At 42.0% G+C, this 16,509-nt stretch overlaps 1 protein-coding gene across 4 annotated transcripts in view; it reads right to left on the minus strand.

Annotated features, from left to right (window-relative positions):
• Positions 1–422: 422 nt before the first annotated feature.
• The window catches only part of CORO1C (coronin 1C), a 71,944-nt gene continuing 55,857 nt past the window's right edge, over positions 423–16,509 (minus strand). For all 4 annotated transcript variants that reach the window (XM_066603841.1, XM_066603843.1, XM_066603844.1 and 1 more), the window contains exons 5-11: positions 15,735–15,916; positions 13,363–13,482; positions 10,527–10,631; positions 7,532–7,677; positions 5,591–5,648; positions 4,410–4,658; positions 423–3,111 (exon numbers count right to left, since the gene is read on the minus strand). In XM_066603841.1, coding sequence (XP_066459938.1) covers positions 2,974–3,111; positions 4,410–4,658; positions 5,591–5,648; positions 7,532–7,677; positions 10,527–10,631; positions 13,363–13,482; positions 15,735–15,916 — 998 coding nt within the window. In that variant the 3' untranslated portion in view covers positions 423–2,973. The remainder of the gene's footprint in view (positions 3,112–4,409; positions 4,659–5,590; positions 5,649–7,531; positions 7,678–10,526; positions 10,632–13,362; positions 13,483–15,734; positions 15,917–16,509) is intronic.

A 16,509-nucleotide genomic window follows, 5' to 3' on the forward strand; every position in this document is an offset into this window, starting at 1 on the left:
CCTACAGAATGAAAATCTGGTCTTAATCAGTAGGGGGTTACAACAAGCTGCTCTACATCTGAGCAAGCATAAGGGGTCTACTTGATTCAGCATTTTAATTGTAAAATTTGAATTTTTATGTAATTTATGCCGTTAATCCCTCACTCAGCACACTATTTTCCCATGCATTTGCACAGGAAAAGAGAAGTTTTTGAACTCCTGAAACTATTGGCCATTTCAATGGCTGAAAGCAAAACATATAGTAAAATACGCAGAGGTGCACACAAATAGGCAAAAACGCTTATGTTGGTGTGAATCTGGCCGTCAAGTCATCTAAAGTGTCAAACCATGAAGACATCACGTGTGACAGTCATTTACCATAACTTGCTTGTACTCTTCACTTTTGCCCAATGCTGTTTGTGATGCATTTAGTGGCCCAGGCATTAGGAAATAACACTTTATTCATACATTTTTTTTTTCACAAGCAAATAGACCAAACACCATCACCCACAGTGGAGAGAACGTCAGCTTCCTGTAGCTGTAGATGGGAAAACATCTTGCACAAACTTGCATCCTTAAATATATAGGCCTACGGTCCGATCCCTGGTGAACACACCGACTAGTGTATGGAACACCGGATCTTAATTTCTGCATTCCTCGTTTCTCATAACAGTGGATCAGTCATTATAAAGGGGTTTTCCCAGCAACTCTACGTGTAAAGACGACCTGACCGCTCTCCGGACAAGTCTATGTTCGGAAATGGTTTCTCGACATAAAATAATGCTGGAGCGTCTTTTCATATAGTTCTAGATTCTTCATAAAATTTATAGGAATAACCGAGGAACGGCATAAATTGACAACTAGGTGTTCCCATCCTGTGTCCGTACGACGTGTACCTGTACAGTCTGGCAGCACTGACCTGTATAACAGACTGTAGAACACACTGCCAACTGATAGCACACAGTAAACAATGCATTCATACACGTCTAGGAGGAAGAACTAAGGAACAGCACAACTTCAAGTTATAAGGAAAGATGCTCCAGCAATATTGTATATAGAATAGACATGCTAGGAGAGCCAACAAGTCCTCTTTAAAAAGCATGGGAGTTACAGACCCAGATAACATGTGAAAAATGGCATGCCGGTATCACTGGAAATCCTCTAAACAAATGACTTCTAGATCTGTTGCCAGGTTGTTACCAAAGAGCAAAATGGGGGGAAAAAAAAGGTCTATGGCACATAGCACTGCAGCATAGTTTACAAGCACAAAATTTGGTCATTTATATATGTAGATTTCGAGAAAAAACAAAAATTTTTAAAAGAACAGCCTGCAGTTACCAAACTATAGTTAACCTTGAATTACTATACCCTGTATGTCTTACAAATTCCTTCTCTTCAGCTCTATGCAATAACTTTCAATAATGGAAAACTCCCAACACAACGCACATCATGGAACTATAGCATTGCTCTTCATTTTTGGTTCCTGAGCTTTCCAGAATGCTGCTGATTAAGAACAATGATGTACTTTGCTAACTAGTTCTGCAATCATCATAAATTTCAATTCCCTACTACCTTCAGCGAAGAAATTAAATACTTGTAACAAACATTAAGACTAACCATGAAGCTAAGGCTTATAGAGCAGTATGGCATATAGTGGTGCTGGAGATCTGTTTTGTGGCATTCACTTAGTAGGAGTGGTGTCTATAGTGCATATTCCAACACATCCCTTACACCGCCTGAATCTCTCTAAAAGAGGAGAAGAAAAAAAAAAAAACAACTAAAAGTTAGTGTGCCACTTCTTTCCCTTTTAAAAACAGGATTATATTAACGCAGAACTGGCACAGCAGCTTCTTAAACACTGACAGCAATGCGAGGCTACTGCTACACGAATCAAGGTGCACAAATACAGTAAAGCAGAGATCTCTAATGGTCAACGCCAATATCTTGGCTTTTCACTTTTCATCTTTGCTAAAAAAAAAAAAAAAAAAAAAGGACAACTAACAAAACCTAATGTTTAAAAGATTTGAAGCATTCCTCAATGAAAATGTGAGCAGCGTTGCATTACTGAACCAGTAATGGCCACGACTGCTTAGATGTTCGCCGAATGCTTCCAACTTCTGAGTTTGTTTTACTGTAATACTAGATTTCAACTCCCTAGATATAATACTGACAGCTCTATAAACAATACATAACATTCCTCAAAAGTACAGGACTAAGATAAAAAGGCTGCAAAATATGCCTTTACCTTCCCAGATTTAATGAACCCTTTCATCACTTATGCACACGCAAAATAAATTTTACTGCACACCATAGCAAAAAGATTTATATAAAACTCATGAAGCTTTTATGGGTAATTATTTTCTTGCGATTCCAGACAGTAACACAGTGCTTCCTCCTTTACATTAAAAATAAAAATACTATACGATGCATGGTCCCAATATATTTAACAAGGTCTTTTTTGGCAAGAAAAAGAAAAAGAAAAAAAAAAATATGTGGCATAGGTCCATCTCTTCCATATACCCTCCCCAACCCAGAAAACTCAGATCAGAACCAAAATTAAAAAAAAAAAAACAGGAAAAAAATGTATATACTGATCTTGGAAACAGGAAATTGTCATGTAACACTTGAAAAGATGAGGGTAAAAATCTTGGCTTTTAATTAACAAAAAGTTTGTTGGTTTTAAGCAGAGGCTTCTTTCAAATCCTTTTCCCCCCTTTTGAATGAGGCCCACAAAACAAGGTTATGGTATATCAACAGATTGTGACACTTCAGAAGTTAAGTAACTAGCAGCTAACTCAACTCCTGAAATGCCACAAGTGTGGAGGCACCTGGTGGAAGGGGAGTAGGTGGAATGTCTGTGTCTGAATGGGAATGGTGGATAGAGTCTGTGCTGGAATGCTGATCATTGCTAGGACCCCGGAGGAGAGTGATGGGTGTGGAACGTGATCTGGCAGTAGGCATCTCCAGCTCAGCTAAGATTCTGCTTTGCTTATTTTATTCTTCAGACGTATCGTTAAGGGTGAGACTGGCGATTTGGTCTTCTAATTTGGAGATACGTTCACCCTGGGCTTTGATGAGGTCTTTCATAGAACGCAGTTCCTTCATCACCTCATCCAACTTCCCATCGTTCGCCTGAAAAGGAAAGGGTCACAATAGTATTAGAGAAACAATTAAATTGGCATAATGCATGACAAAATATACAGTTAAAAATCTTAAAAGCCAGAACATTAGCAGCTTAAGACAAAGTTTTGCAATTTAAAAAAGTTGCATTTCTTAAAGAGTAGCTGCAATTTTATTTTTTTAATGTACAGAATAGGCGATTAGAAGCCCTTTTCAGCTATGCAGCTAAGTGAAGATGGTGCAGAGAAAGCAGTCTTCAGCTAGTTAACTACATAACCAACGAGGGAGCTCCAGCTGCGCCTGCACTGTTATCTGTACTGCAGGTACAGTTTCTTGTGCATTAGGTACAGCGGTGAATGGGCGCTGTGAAGGGGAGAAGCCATCTGCAGCACAGAATGGCTTCTCCTTACACAGTGCTTAGGAACTTAGCAGCAGAGACAGGAGACAAAAACAGCTGGGGTGGGAGGGGGTGAATCATGGGAGCACAAATGATGTTCGAAAATCATTAGGACACTGTATGAGCAGCCTTTATAAACAAACTGTTATATGGAACAGCTGTGCCTGCAGTAGAAATAAAAGTGCAAGCACAGCTTGAGTTCACTCTTCAGCCATGGAGTAAGCTAGCTCAAGCTAAATTTCTCAGCACCTTCTTCTAGCTGTATAGCGGAAGAGTGATTTTCTATTTATGCAATAGGTTTTATCAGCCTGTAGATTTAAAAAAAAAAAAAAAAAAAAAAAGTGCAATTACTCTTTAAATCTGTCTAAAAACATCATTCTACTCAAACCGCATCCCATCTTTTAGACACTTCGGAAAGTGGAGTGAGTAGTGTACAAAAACAAAGTCACATTTGACACTTTTTGAAGACCGAAAACAACCGCAGTATCTTGATACATTTCCCCATTTATTGTGGTATCAGGCAGAACTGCAATTATGTCTAGTAGCAATTATTCTTTAAATTCAAGTTTAAATGTCCAACAACCTAAAAAAAAAAGCTGCTATAAAACCAACCTTTTTGGAGGAAATCATTGGGGAAGATGAGGCAATTCTAGGGCAAAGCAAAAATAAAGTAGCTGCCCATGGTAACCAGATGCAACCTTTTCATTTTCCAAAAAAGCCTTTTGTAAAATGAAAAAGCAGTGACCCGATCGATGGCCAACAGCCCCACTTTGGCTTTGCTCAGTTTTGATACATCTATCCCACTGAGCATATTGGAGGCAGTTTCCTAGTTGAGACAGTGTGTCACAAATCATAACACCCTTCTATGCAAAAGCCAAGTAAACTAGTAGTTTTTTGTTTTTTTTTTACTTACAGGACTAGGGGTTTGAGATACCGGTGGTTTGGGGGTGCTGGATGGCTCAGACTTCTTTTGCCCACCTGGTTTACTTCCCAAAATATTCTTCTTCACCACATGCAGGTCCCGATTCTTGCTTGGCATGTACCCATCTTTTAGGGATATTAAAACTGGATCAGCATTTTTTCCATCAAACCACTCCTCAGCTTCGATGGGGGCCTCGGGGCCGGCAGTATCTGGGTACAAGTCATCTTGGAAAAGATCGGACTAAAGATATATTAAAAAAAAAAAGGAAATAAATCCTTGAAGTTTATCACTGCAAAACATTTATATAGCGCAGTAAAGGCTAGGTTTACAGATCTGTCATTCACATTTGCCATGTATCCTGGTGTGTACATGGTTACATTAGCTAGGTACTGCTTTTATAACTAGGAACAGCACAGCATCGTTTTTATTTAGCGGCCCGAAGTGTATATAGACAGAGATATAGCTTTTTCTTTTTTTTTTTTTTAAAGTTAAAGAAAAAATGTTATATACAGCAGAACTACTTCAGGGACTATAAGGGCTCACTTACAAGGGGGTTTGTCACGCACGGAATACGCAGTGCTAAAAGCCCACTGATTTCTATTAGGTCACTCACACTAGCATTTTAGTTTTTACATGGAAAACCGCAGCATGACCTATTTTAGCGCATAATATGCACCAATATAGGCTATGGGGTTTTAACATACGCAGCAAATGCGTATGCATGTGAATATTTGCTGTGTACTTTACGCGAGTAATAAGCAGGACACAAATGTCCCGTGTGAGTGATCCCTAAACTCAGAACATATGAATGATGTGCGAGCGCTGCAGGAGCTTTCAGGGCCGAGTGGCGGGACTTTTAAAACAGGGTTTTCCTTTTTGCACGTTTATCTGCTCTGAAATATCCAAAAGGTATCCGATTTACTCCTTTTAGGAGCACTATGCTTTTAGGTAGAGGTGCAAGCAGCCAGGAATCCAAAATGTAATGCATATCTCTACAACTATTCACAGAATACTGCTCCTATTGCGGGAGAGTGACGGCATGCCCATAAGCACCAGAAATCACAATATGGCCAGTGTGAACTGTCTGTGCTTTTAAGCAGCGGTTTTGTCTCCCAGTATATACAGGCCTCTGCCAGAAATGCTGGAACCTAGAACTGCATTACTGCACTCACCTTCCTGGGCACAGTCATGATAATTGGCTCGCACTTCCTCTCATGAAGTTTGTAAAACCTCAGGAAAAAAACAAAAACACTTAAAATTATTTGTTCATATACAGAAAAAATAAATACCATTTATTATACAATTTCAAATCACTAAAAGTTCATTAACATTTTCCATAGAGCAACAGACTGGTAGATTCGCTCTATGTCAGGCCCTATGTCCATGAGTGGATTTGATTTGCAGCTGATCTGCAGTTCAAGCTGCCCATAGAGAAGCATGGGGTATCTGCACTTCATTTAATACCGGATTTGATTTTAAATGATTTGCGGATGCCAAACTGGAATAAACCGCAACATGCTCTGTTTTATCGCGCTTCACGCGCAGGTGTGGCTCCAGTCATCTATGGGAGCTTAGGATCTGCAGTGATCCGCAAATACATTGTGACCTTTTTGCTTAAATGTGCACATTTCATCTTTACTAAATATATTCTATTTTTTTCTCCCCATGCTTTTTGCAGGGATTTTTGTATTTTTAAATGGTACCATATAATGTATTGGAAAACTTTAAATAGTTTCTAAGCATTGTGAAATGGGAAAAACGCATTTGCACAATTTGAGGGGTTTTTGACATTCACAATGCTGTAAACATGTTCTCTTTACTCTGTTGGTCAGTAAGAATGACAATACCAAATTTATATAGTGAATGCCGCACTGCTTAAAAACAAAACAATCTTAAAAATTACTTTGGCATCTTCTGACCCTCAGAACATTTTTGCGCTGATGCAGCTTTATAGAGGGACTCGTTTTATGGCAGGACAACCTGTAGTTTGCATTGGTACCATTCTGGGTTACATACAACTTTTTGATCGCTTTTTAGTCAATATTCTTTGTTTTTTTTCCCCCTACCCAGTCTCAAACAATCTTAGCACATCATATTTCTTTCTGATGGTGCTCACCATGTGGGATTACTAATGTGATATTTTAATAAATTAAGACTTATGGTCACAGTGAATAATTTATTTTTTTTATGACCTCTAGCAAAAAGGAAGGATTTAAAGGGGTTGTCCCGCGGCAGCAAGTGGGGTTAAGCACTTCTGTATGGCCATATAAATGCACTTTGTAATATACATCGCGCATTACATATTGGCCATACAGAAGTTATACACTTACCCCCTCCGATGTTGGCGTCCCCGTCTCCATGGCGCCGACTGAAGCCTTCTTCTGCCTGGATTAGACGCGCTTGCGCAGTCTGCCCTCTTCTGTCCCGCTCCGGCGTGCTCGCGCCGCAGAGGTCTTCTGCGCATGCGTGGAAGACCTGTGTGGCGCGAGCATGCCGGAGCAGCCCCTTCAGCGGGACAGAAGAAGCAAACTGCGCAAGCACGTCTAATCCAGGCAGAAGAAGGCTTCGGTCGGCGCCATGGATACGGGGATGCCAACACCGGGGGAGGGGGGGGGGGGGCAAAGTATATAACTTCTGTATGGCCAATATTTAATGCACGATGTATATTACAAAGTGCATTAATATGGCCATACAGAAGTGCTTAACCCCACTTGCTTTCGCGGGACAACCCCTTTAAGCTTAATTTTTTTTTTTCGTAATGCAACCCTTGAACTTGATTATCGGATGCTCAAAACGCACATTTTAGCCAATATAGGCTATTACATTGTTCAAACTGACCACACATGTACAGTGATAGAAGAGACTGGTCTCTCCTAGGAGTCCTGTACAAGCCAGAGAGAGAAGGCTGGCTTAGTTATTAGGATGAGCGGAACCAGCCTCCCCGAAGCTATGACGTGCCAGGCAGAGAACGTGTCCATACCAGGCTACCCGATGTCGTTAGGTCCTGCCTCCCTTGAAAACCTCTTTAACACGTCTTCTAGATGTCCAATAAGTATTTGGCATAAAAGCAAGATACTCAGATAATGCAATTCTTTTATCAAATAGCTCAGTACCTGGCAATCTCACACTTGTTAACATCCAGTCCCCGCTTTGGCATGTACCCCATTCCTCGCTGTGGTTCCTTGCTGCTGAAAGTGTTGAGGTAGTGCACGTAAGGCGATTCATCTGTGATTTCAAAGTAGCGAATACTGCTGTCGCCCTGATACAGAGAAGAAGTTCAGGTCAGACGTGGTCATTCATCAAATGGTGAAAACATTTGGCATTAGGCTCTAGCCATCAAACCTCTGCAGTAAACGGCTCACAACTCAATAGCTAGGACTTCATACCCAAGTGCTACACGCAGACAAGTCGTATGAGCTTCTGATGAAGCACTTTCCTAATAGAGTAGTACGAGCTGCACATCTAATCACTCCTGCACCTAAGGGCTCACTCACAAGCGTGTATGGGGCTGTGTATTAGGCGCATATTTTCACAAACATAATATATGACATGCGTGTGAAAAAAAAAACACCAGACAGCCAGCATGTCTTATTTGCGTAAAATGCCAATTCTAGGCTGTGGGGGGTTAAAATATGCAATAAATATGCACGTTACATGTCCCTTTTTGATGCAGAAACAAGATTTTCTGGGTTGGACTCCGTACATGTATTATGCCCACTAACAGGGCAAATTATGCATGCGAATGCAACCGATTTTGTTTTTTGCCACGTTTTTGGTGCGATTTACACGCGATTTTTTAAAGCAAGTTCCGCAGCATGGACATAGCCTTAGTACTCATCAGTAGTCTAAGGGACAACATGCTGCTGATTGGCCAGTGCTACTCACGTGAGCAGCACAGGCCAATGAAGCAGCATGTGGTGCCAGGCTAATTAGCCATACTAATGCAGCGTTCATCAGGTAGTCAAAGACGTGGTACGGCCATCTTTGTTGGTCCATGCCGGAGGGTTCATTTTAAAAAGTACACGTTTTTTTAGTGACATTAATAAACTGCAATACAGGAAGAGTGTCTGCAGCTGTTCTATAGAGAACAGCTGCAGACATCTGGATGGAGAGCCCTCCACTACAACTAGGTGAAGTCTGATTTCTCAGCCCTGTCTTCACTTATAGCCGCATAGCAGAAGAGGGGGTTTTGTAAAAAAAAAATTAAAAAAAATTAAAAAAACAGAATAGGTTAATAAAACTATTACAAAAATGCATAGAATTGACTATTCTGTACACTTTATACAATTTTGCATTAAAGAGTACCAGCACACGCGCAAAAAGTGTATGACTGTAAAACACTGCGTTCTATGCAAAAAATACCAGGCCACTACATACAGAAAATGTGGGTATGGGAAGCACATTACGATTTTTAACATTTGTAATTCACATCCTGTGTATATCAAGACAGTGAAAACTGAGCTGAAACCCCTTATGGTAAAAGGGTTAAATGGTATGTTCACACTGTAAGGCTGTAAAAAATATCCCCTTTTACATACACTGCACTGATAACTTGTAAGGATCCAGAATGTGTGAACACAGCCCTAAGTCTGAATCTAAGGGGAATTAAAGAGACATTGTGGGTCATTTTACACATTGCACTTTTAGGTTATGTGCCCATAGACAATTCGTTAGAGGAATGTTCCCCACATGGAATCTGCCTGTAAAACTGTGGCTATTCTCCTGCCGCTTTTGCCGTGGATCCACAGGAGGCCATAGCGCTGTTGTCAATGGGCAAAATCGACGTGTTGAATTTCCAACAAGTTTCTGCATAGATTTGCAAAAAGTGCCATGTCACACCTTCACACAGATCCATACAGAAATGTGTCGAAATTTCCACATATGGATTTTGCCCATCGACAGTCCGTGTAAACCTGCGGCGAAAAGCACAGCAGAATACCCATGGTTTCACAGGCGAATTCTGTGCGGAAGAGTCATTGACAGCGGAATCTGCCGTGTGAACATACCCTTCAAGCTTTAACTTTATACACTCTGCAGCTGTGCTTTCAGCCAACAGAGTCATTATAAAGAGTCACTGAATATAAGAGACAACATATATACTCCACGTTTACCCATATGGAGGTACAAAGTACATTGGAAAAAAATAAAAATAAAATTACCGGTAACTGATATCTGATTAAGTCCAGTGTTGAAGAGCAGGCAAGACTTCTACCAACGCCCTTGTTTACTAAGGCTTATCTGTAATTACTGGGCTCACACCCATCATATTGGCTCACATTATTAATTGCACTTGATGCCCAAGGATAAGCTTCTCAACGTCAGAGAAAAACCTGAGAATTGTGCTACATTGTCAAGGGAAAAAAAAAATTCAGTTTCCATCTACAGTACGAAGGAACTTTTTTTTCCCACAAGAGTTGTAAAAAAAAAAAAAAAAATTTTTTTACAAAAAGCAGCACTTTTGACTACTTATGTACATGAAGCTATCGGGAATGAAAGTATGGTTACAGCTCATGCCGCCATTCTGCATTGTCCCCAGCCATATGGACACAAGTGAGTGTTTGGCTGCTCACATGTGGTTCCATATCAGAGAGAAGAGGAGTGACACATTTCAGAAGCACGGACGAGCAGGTACCAGCGGTGCACTGTGCAGCCAATCCTGGATCCGCCATATATTAGCAGAATGCGGTTCCCAACACCCGATTGACACTACTAGAAGGTGTATAGGAGTTGGAGGTGGCCATCTATGCATGCAACTATATTGACTGTAGTTAACTGGAGCCGTTACCATACCGGCCATAATCAACAATGGAGATAACTAAACGCGTGCGTGGTCTCCTCGTCCCTAGAATGCTGGCTGGGAAAGAAAGGGACCCTCATTCTCTCAATAGGTGGGAGTTCTGGAAGTAGAACTTGCTCCCATCAGACTTGTATGACTTGATATGCTATAAGAGCCTCTGAAGGCAATTACCCTGTGGCCCTTGGAGGGGTTCAACACGGCAATGTGACCCTCAGACCAAAGTTGTGTGCACCTCCCCACCCTCTTTTCGCCGACATCCTCTCCTCCCAAAAATATAAATTCCTTACTGAAAAACAACTTGACCATCTCACCTTGCCACACAAGTAAATGATGTTGGTGTCGGGGTCGTAAAACGGTAATAAGACTCCATTGCTTGTATCCATTTCGTGTAGTGCAATAGGCTCATCCATACTTTTCTGTATGAAAAGAAAGAAAATGTATTTACAAAACAAAAACCTTTAGTTCTTTCAAGTTTAGTCTATCATCTAATCTCACCCCAGCGGTTAATATTAGAAACACACCATTAACCATCTCGTAAACGAGGTAGTAAAACTAATTCAGGTGATCATTAGTAGGTGTTAAAACTGAGAAGTATGTAAAAGCTTCCATCAGCACAGAGCCCAAGTACTCACATAAGCTGGAACGTCGAGCACATGCTTCACTAACACCTCAATTATACTGGATAATCTACACAATGGAGTTGAAGCTACACGCGTTTTGCATACAGCACTCCTAGATTTACTGACATGCATAAACCATGGTTGACAACCTACCTCCCAGGACTCTCATTTTGCACTGTGCAAACACTACCTGCCAGTAAAGCACGTTTCAATAGTCAAATCTTTCATCAAACTGCAGTAACATTTCACAGCACATCTAGATCTCAATTCAGGAAACAGTCATGCGTCAAAGGCTTGCGCAGTTTACCCTAATAAAAGTTGTGCAACTTCCCAGTGAGTCCCAATATTGTCTGTGAGCTATGATACAGGACTAAGTGGAGCAAAAAATGATTTAACTTATTTTCATATATACTATAAAACTTAGGACAGGCACACACAAGTGTAATTTAATAGCATATTACATTCCCATAATACGTGGTGACTGGATTAAATGAAAGTACATGGAGTTTCATTGATCCATGCACACTTGTGTATATACATTGCATATAATACATGCGTAAAAAAAGAATGCAGCATGTTCTATCTTACCGTGTATTATGTGCGATAGAGCCCCATTTGCTGTACATATGCAATTACAAAAAAACCCTCTTCCATATGTGGCGATAGCTTAGCTCACACCGCGTTTTACCACAGGCTCATGTCAGCCCAGCATAAAAGTGATGCCCTTTAAAACATAGTAACATTTTGAGTCCCTGCCATTACTAAACCAGTAGCATTACAGGGAGGCTGACATGGGAGATCGGCTACACATACTTCATCTGGAACCCTGGCTTCAGCTTTTGATATTGCAGTCTATAAAAGTACTGCCTATTACAGCCTTGTGATACATGAGCAGCCTTCATTACTGGAGGCGTCAATCAGGAGCCAGGGGAGGGTTGGGGGAATCAGATGTTCCTGGGCTTTCTGCATTAGTAGTCCAGGTAGACCGTTTCGGCCTCGTTTACATACGGCGCACTGTGTTATAAGAAGCCAGTTTCAAACAGTATGTAGCCCTTCCCTAATGTCCGTGTGTATACCATGCTTGTAGTTTAGTAGTCGCAGGGGCGCTAGCAGATGTCCTTTGTGCGTCAGGTTCATAGCGCACAGTTCAAGTTTACGGACCATTAGCTTAGAATGACTACTAGCAGTACGCCCATCTTGCTGACGTTTCCTGTATGAGACTTAGAATACCAATAGTATCGGATGACAACTTGCTACTTTTTTGGCATGTGTCAGTAACTAAGTTGCAGGGTGTTGTCAGATGCCGAGGAGCAAGTATAATAAATGTGATGCAGAGTATTGGGAGAATAGCACCTCTAAACAGTCTTCAGACATGTGAGAAGAGTTGAACCACCACAGATCACCTAAGAGTAGTGCCAAACCGTTACGTTCACACGTAGCAGAAAGTGGGGCAGATTTTCCACAGCAGAAAACCCGCACCAAAGTCTACATCAATACCTTGTCAAAATCTGCATCATTGGTGCGGATTTTGATGCTTTTTCTTTTTTTTTGCAGATCCACATAAATACCCGCATCAAAATCAGGACTAATGGCCCAATAATTATATTTTCTCTTTTGCTGCGGGTTTTCAGCTGCGAAAAATCCACACTATTTTCCACTACATATGAATGAACCCATAACACTGAAAAGTTGACATGTTTGGGCAGACCTGGGGGCCTTTATTTAAGTGACCCTCCTTTCCCATCTCTCATCTTGCCAGGATGACTCCAGGTCATCGGTCAGGTCACATCTAAAAGTTCTCATGAAAAGTCAGAGAAGTTAACCAGCTGTGCCTCTCTTCAGAGGGGGTAATCTACACAGCGCCCGTCCTGCATCCTGACTCCTGATAGAGCAGCGGAAGACATCCATATACAGATGTGCACTGATGAGGAGACAAGAGGCAAAAAATTTGGAGCTGCACGGGCTGTTTTGTAAACGCCGATATCTGTACACTAATCTAGAGTATAAATCTGGTAAGATGTGTACACCAAGTATATTACTGAGATGTGAACAGAACTTCAGAGTTACTTCACTCTGCTGAAGTCTTACATTTGGAACCGACTTCCAATCTGACAATGGCGTGACCATTTTCCTATATAAAGTCACTGCAGGGAATGGAAGCCGTTGCACATTCTTGCACACACTTATACAATCAGGACATCTAAGCATGGATTTTACTTTGACGGTGGAGATATAATGGCGGCCCAAGCCATTTAACATTATGGTGCAGGTATTGAAGACTTCTTTGCATCTATTCTAGGTATGAGAAAGTACCGGCAGAATTATTCTAAGTGAGTGTTTTGAACCACCAGTAGGCCATTAAGAGAGAAGTTTCACAAGACCAAATGCCATAATAAAAGTTCTAAGTATGTATTCTATCCAGCACTGCTGCATTCAATAACCCCCGAGGCCTCTCAGGAAATATCTGCTTGCATCATCGACCAGATAAAAAAAAACAAAAAAACATTAAAATGTGTTTATCACATACCGGATTCCACAATGCTAATTGGCGCTCACTCATACGGCTGAACCCAGTTGTAAAAATGCTGCCATCAGATAAAAAGATTGCCCGCATGGGCCGAGCTCCTTCGTGTGCTTTATCTTTCTCCTATAAAAAGATGGCGGTGAAAAAAACAAAACAAAAACACATCAATGCAAGTACACCTTCATTTAGGAAAGGAATGGTAACAATACAGTAATCATACATGTGGGTTGCATTTTGGCGATAGGTGTGGGGGGGGGGAGTTATCCAGTTTACTATCCCCTTTTATTAGGCCCTACCATCCATCAGGGTCTTGTTAACCCCCTTTTCTCACATCTTTGTTTTTTTTTCACCTTAGTACCATGGTTTCTTTGTTACCATAGAATCTAGGTGTGTATGTGTTTGTCCCTTTACACCCCATGGTTTTAATTATTTATCAACAAAACAGTGTTAGATTATTCTTTTGTAGGGTTTTTTTTGTGAATTAGGCCTCCCTCACACAGGGCGTTTGCAGAAACGCAGCGTTTTGCAACGCTGCGTTTACTGCAGATTCCGCCCCGTTTCAGCAGCGCTGGCATACTTTATGCCAGCGTTTTGGCTGCGTTTTCAGCTCGGCTGAAAACGCAGCCAAGAATGCTGAAAAGAAAAAAAAACTAAATACTCACCTAGCCGCTGCAGTCCGGGTCGCGGCCGCTGCTCTCTGCCGCTGATCGGGGCTCCCTCTGCACTCAGAAGTCTATTGCCGGCAATAGAGTGCTGTGATTGGTTGTCGGCGCTTGCTCGATGCCCAATCACAGCCCTTCATTGACTGTCTCAGCCAATCAGAGCTTGCCGGCGCTGATTGGCTGAGACAGTCAATGAAGGGCTGTGATTGGGCGCCGACAACCAATCACAGCACTCTATTGCCGGAGCCCTCAAACCTGGCCTCCGTAAATAGACTTCTGAGTGCAGAGGAAGCCCGGATCAGCGGCAGAGAGCAGCGGCCGCGACGCGGACTGCAGCGGCTAGGTGAGTATTGCTTTCTTTTTTTCTACCTAGCCTAGCTGGGACTGATTTTCGGGGTAGGGCTTCTATTGCAAGCCCTCACCCCGAAAATCGGCGAGCGGTTAACGCTGCCAAAAACGCAGCACCAAGTGTTGCCGCGTTTTCAGCAGTGCTAAAACCGCTGCCCATTCATTTCAATGGGCGACGCAGGGCTGAAAACACCCCAAAATAGAACTTGCATCGCTGTCAAAGCGCAGCGTTGCAAAGTGCTGCGTTTTCAGCCCTGTGTGAGCAGCCCCATTGAAATGAATGGGAGTGTTGTACAGCGTTTAGCGCTGGGCTGAAAAGGCAGCGCTAAACGCTGTATAAAACGCCGTGTGTGAGGGAGGCCTTATAGGTTGCATTTTGTGTAGCCATAAATTAGCAGTCTTGAATAAAACACACCAGGGCCACAATCACACAGCATGAGTTGGCATAGGGGATATTGCTTTCATTTTTAATGAAGCAGAGAATAAAAAAAACTTCCCAAACCTAACAGAAAAACACTATTAAATGTATGATGGCAACCACTGATGCCTGTGGATCACAATAGCAGCACACCCAGAATCCCCCTAGTGAATGGCGTGGCTGCAGCCATGTGCAACCATAGGTCCATCCACTATCCATGAAGATAGCCGAGCTGCGCACTTGGCCATCTCCTGTAGAAGTGGAGTGATGGTGACGCAAGTATTCCGCTGCTCCATATACTGGAGGCACTCTGTGGACTATTCTCGTGACTCCCAGGGGTTCATAGGGGTTGGACCCCAGTAATCATGCCTTTATGACCTACCCTGTGGATTGGTAATCAAGTTTATGGAGGGATAACAATTAAAACGGGTAGTTGAACTGATAAATAGAAAGTACAAGTGTTTAACGGCGCTTTTAGATTGAACGATTTTTTTTTTTGAACGATAATCGTTACAACAAGTGAAAGTGAACGATAGAATTCAGTCTACAAGAGCCAATGACTGAACAGACGAGAATCATTCGCTTTTCATTCTTAAATCAGTTTATGCAGGAATAAAGATAATCGTTGGCTTGTTCACGTTTGGGTTATACAGTAACTGTTCAGCCTCTGTATAAGCAAATACAGGGACTGAACGATTCTCGTTTGAACGAGCCAACGATGCATTTGCCAGTGTAAGCAGGGTGCATGAGTGCGAATTAACAGATGTCCCTCGCTCAAATGAGTTGGCTCATCTAAAAAAGACCATTTAGACAAGCACTGTGAGAGCAGCCCGAGGCCCTTCAGGGGCGAGCATACTGATCTTAAAAATAGATGCAAACATTTAAAAAGCTACAATAAATTCGGTTGCATTACAATTTCTCCCATGGCGACCTTCCCAACTACATACCGCTACTAATTCCATTTTGCGTGGGTCAATAACACGAAGTTTCTTGTCCTTGGAGGCTGTGCAAATGAGGCTGCCATTTCGGTTCCAGCTGGCACTGAATATCATGTCATAGTGCATATCATCTAGGGAGACCAGCGCCTCCCCAGTGCCCACATTCCATATAACAACCACATTATCACAACCTGTCAAAAAAAAAACAAAAAAAAAAACACTTTATTGTTTTACTTTTCAGAAAACCAGTTTTCTTGCCAGTTACGTGTACAAGCACATACCCACCAAGCAATAGCTTTATGTAGAACTGTAAGTATAATCGGGAACTGCACTCCTAAAATAGGTATTCTATCGACACTGAAGGGTTTTTCCAAGTTCTACGATTTCTGTAAATCCAACCCCTGATGCAGTAAACGTGAGCAGAATATACTAACCTCTCCGCCGCTCCTGCAGTGCTCCTCAGGGTCATCCCCAGCCCGTTTATAGGCGCTGCAGCCAACAGAGCTCAGCACTTGATCGCAGACAAACACGGACGTGGATGACCGAGGAGCACCATGGGACACATCAGGAACGGGGCGCGGGGAGTATATGCTTGTTATTTTATTGCATAGGGGGCTAGATATACAGAAATTGTACAATGCAGAAAACCCCTTAAAAAGTTATCCCCCCCCCCCCCCTCTGCAGAATGGGGTTGGGGACCTTAAAAGGGACTCTGAAAACCGTTATATTTTCATGCACCGCTGGGACTGAGAACACCACTGTATCCAGGGAGCAGAGGAGTATA

The sequence above is a fragment of the Eleutherodactylus coqui genome, chromosome 5 (genome assembly GCF_035609145.1).
Source record: "Eleutherodactylus coqui strain aEleCoq1 chromosome 5, aEleCoq1.hap1, whole genome shotgun sequence".
Classification (NCBI taxonomy): Eukaryota; Metazoa; Chordata; class Amphibia; order Anura; family Eleutherodactylidae; genus Eleutherodactylus; species Eleutherodactylus coqui.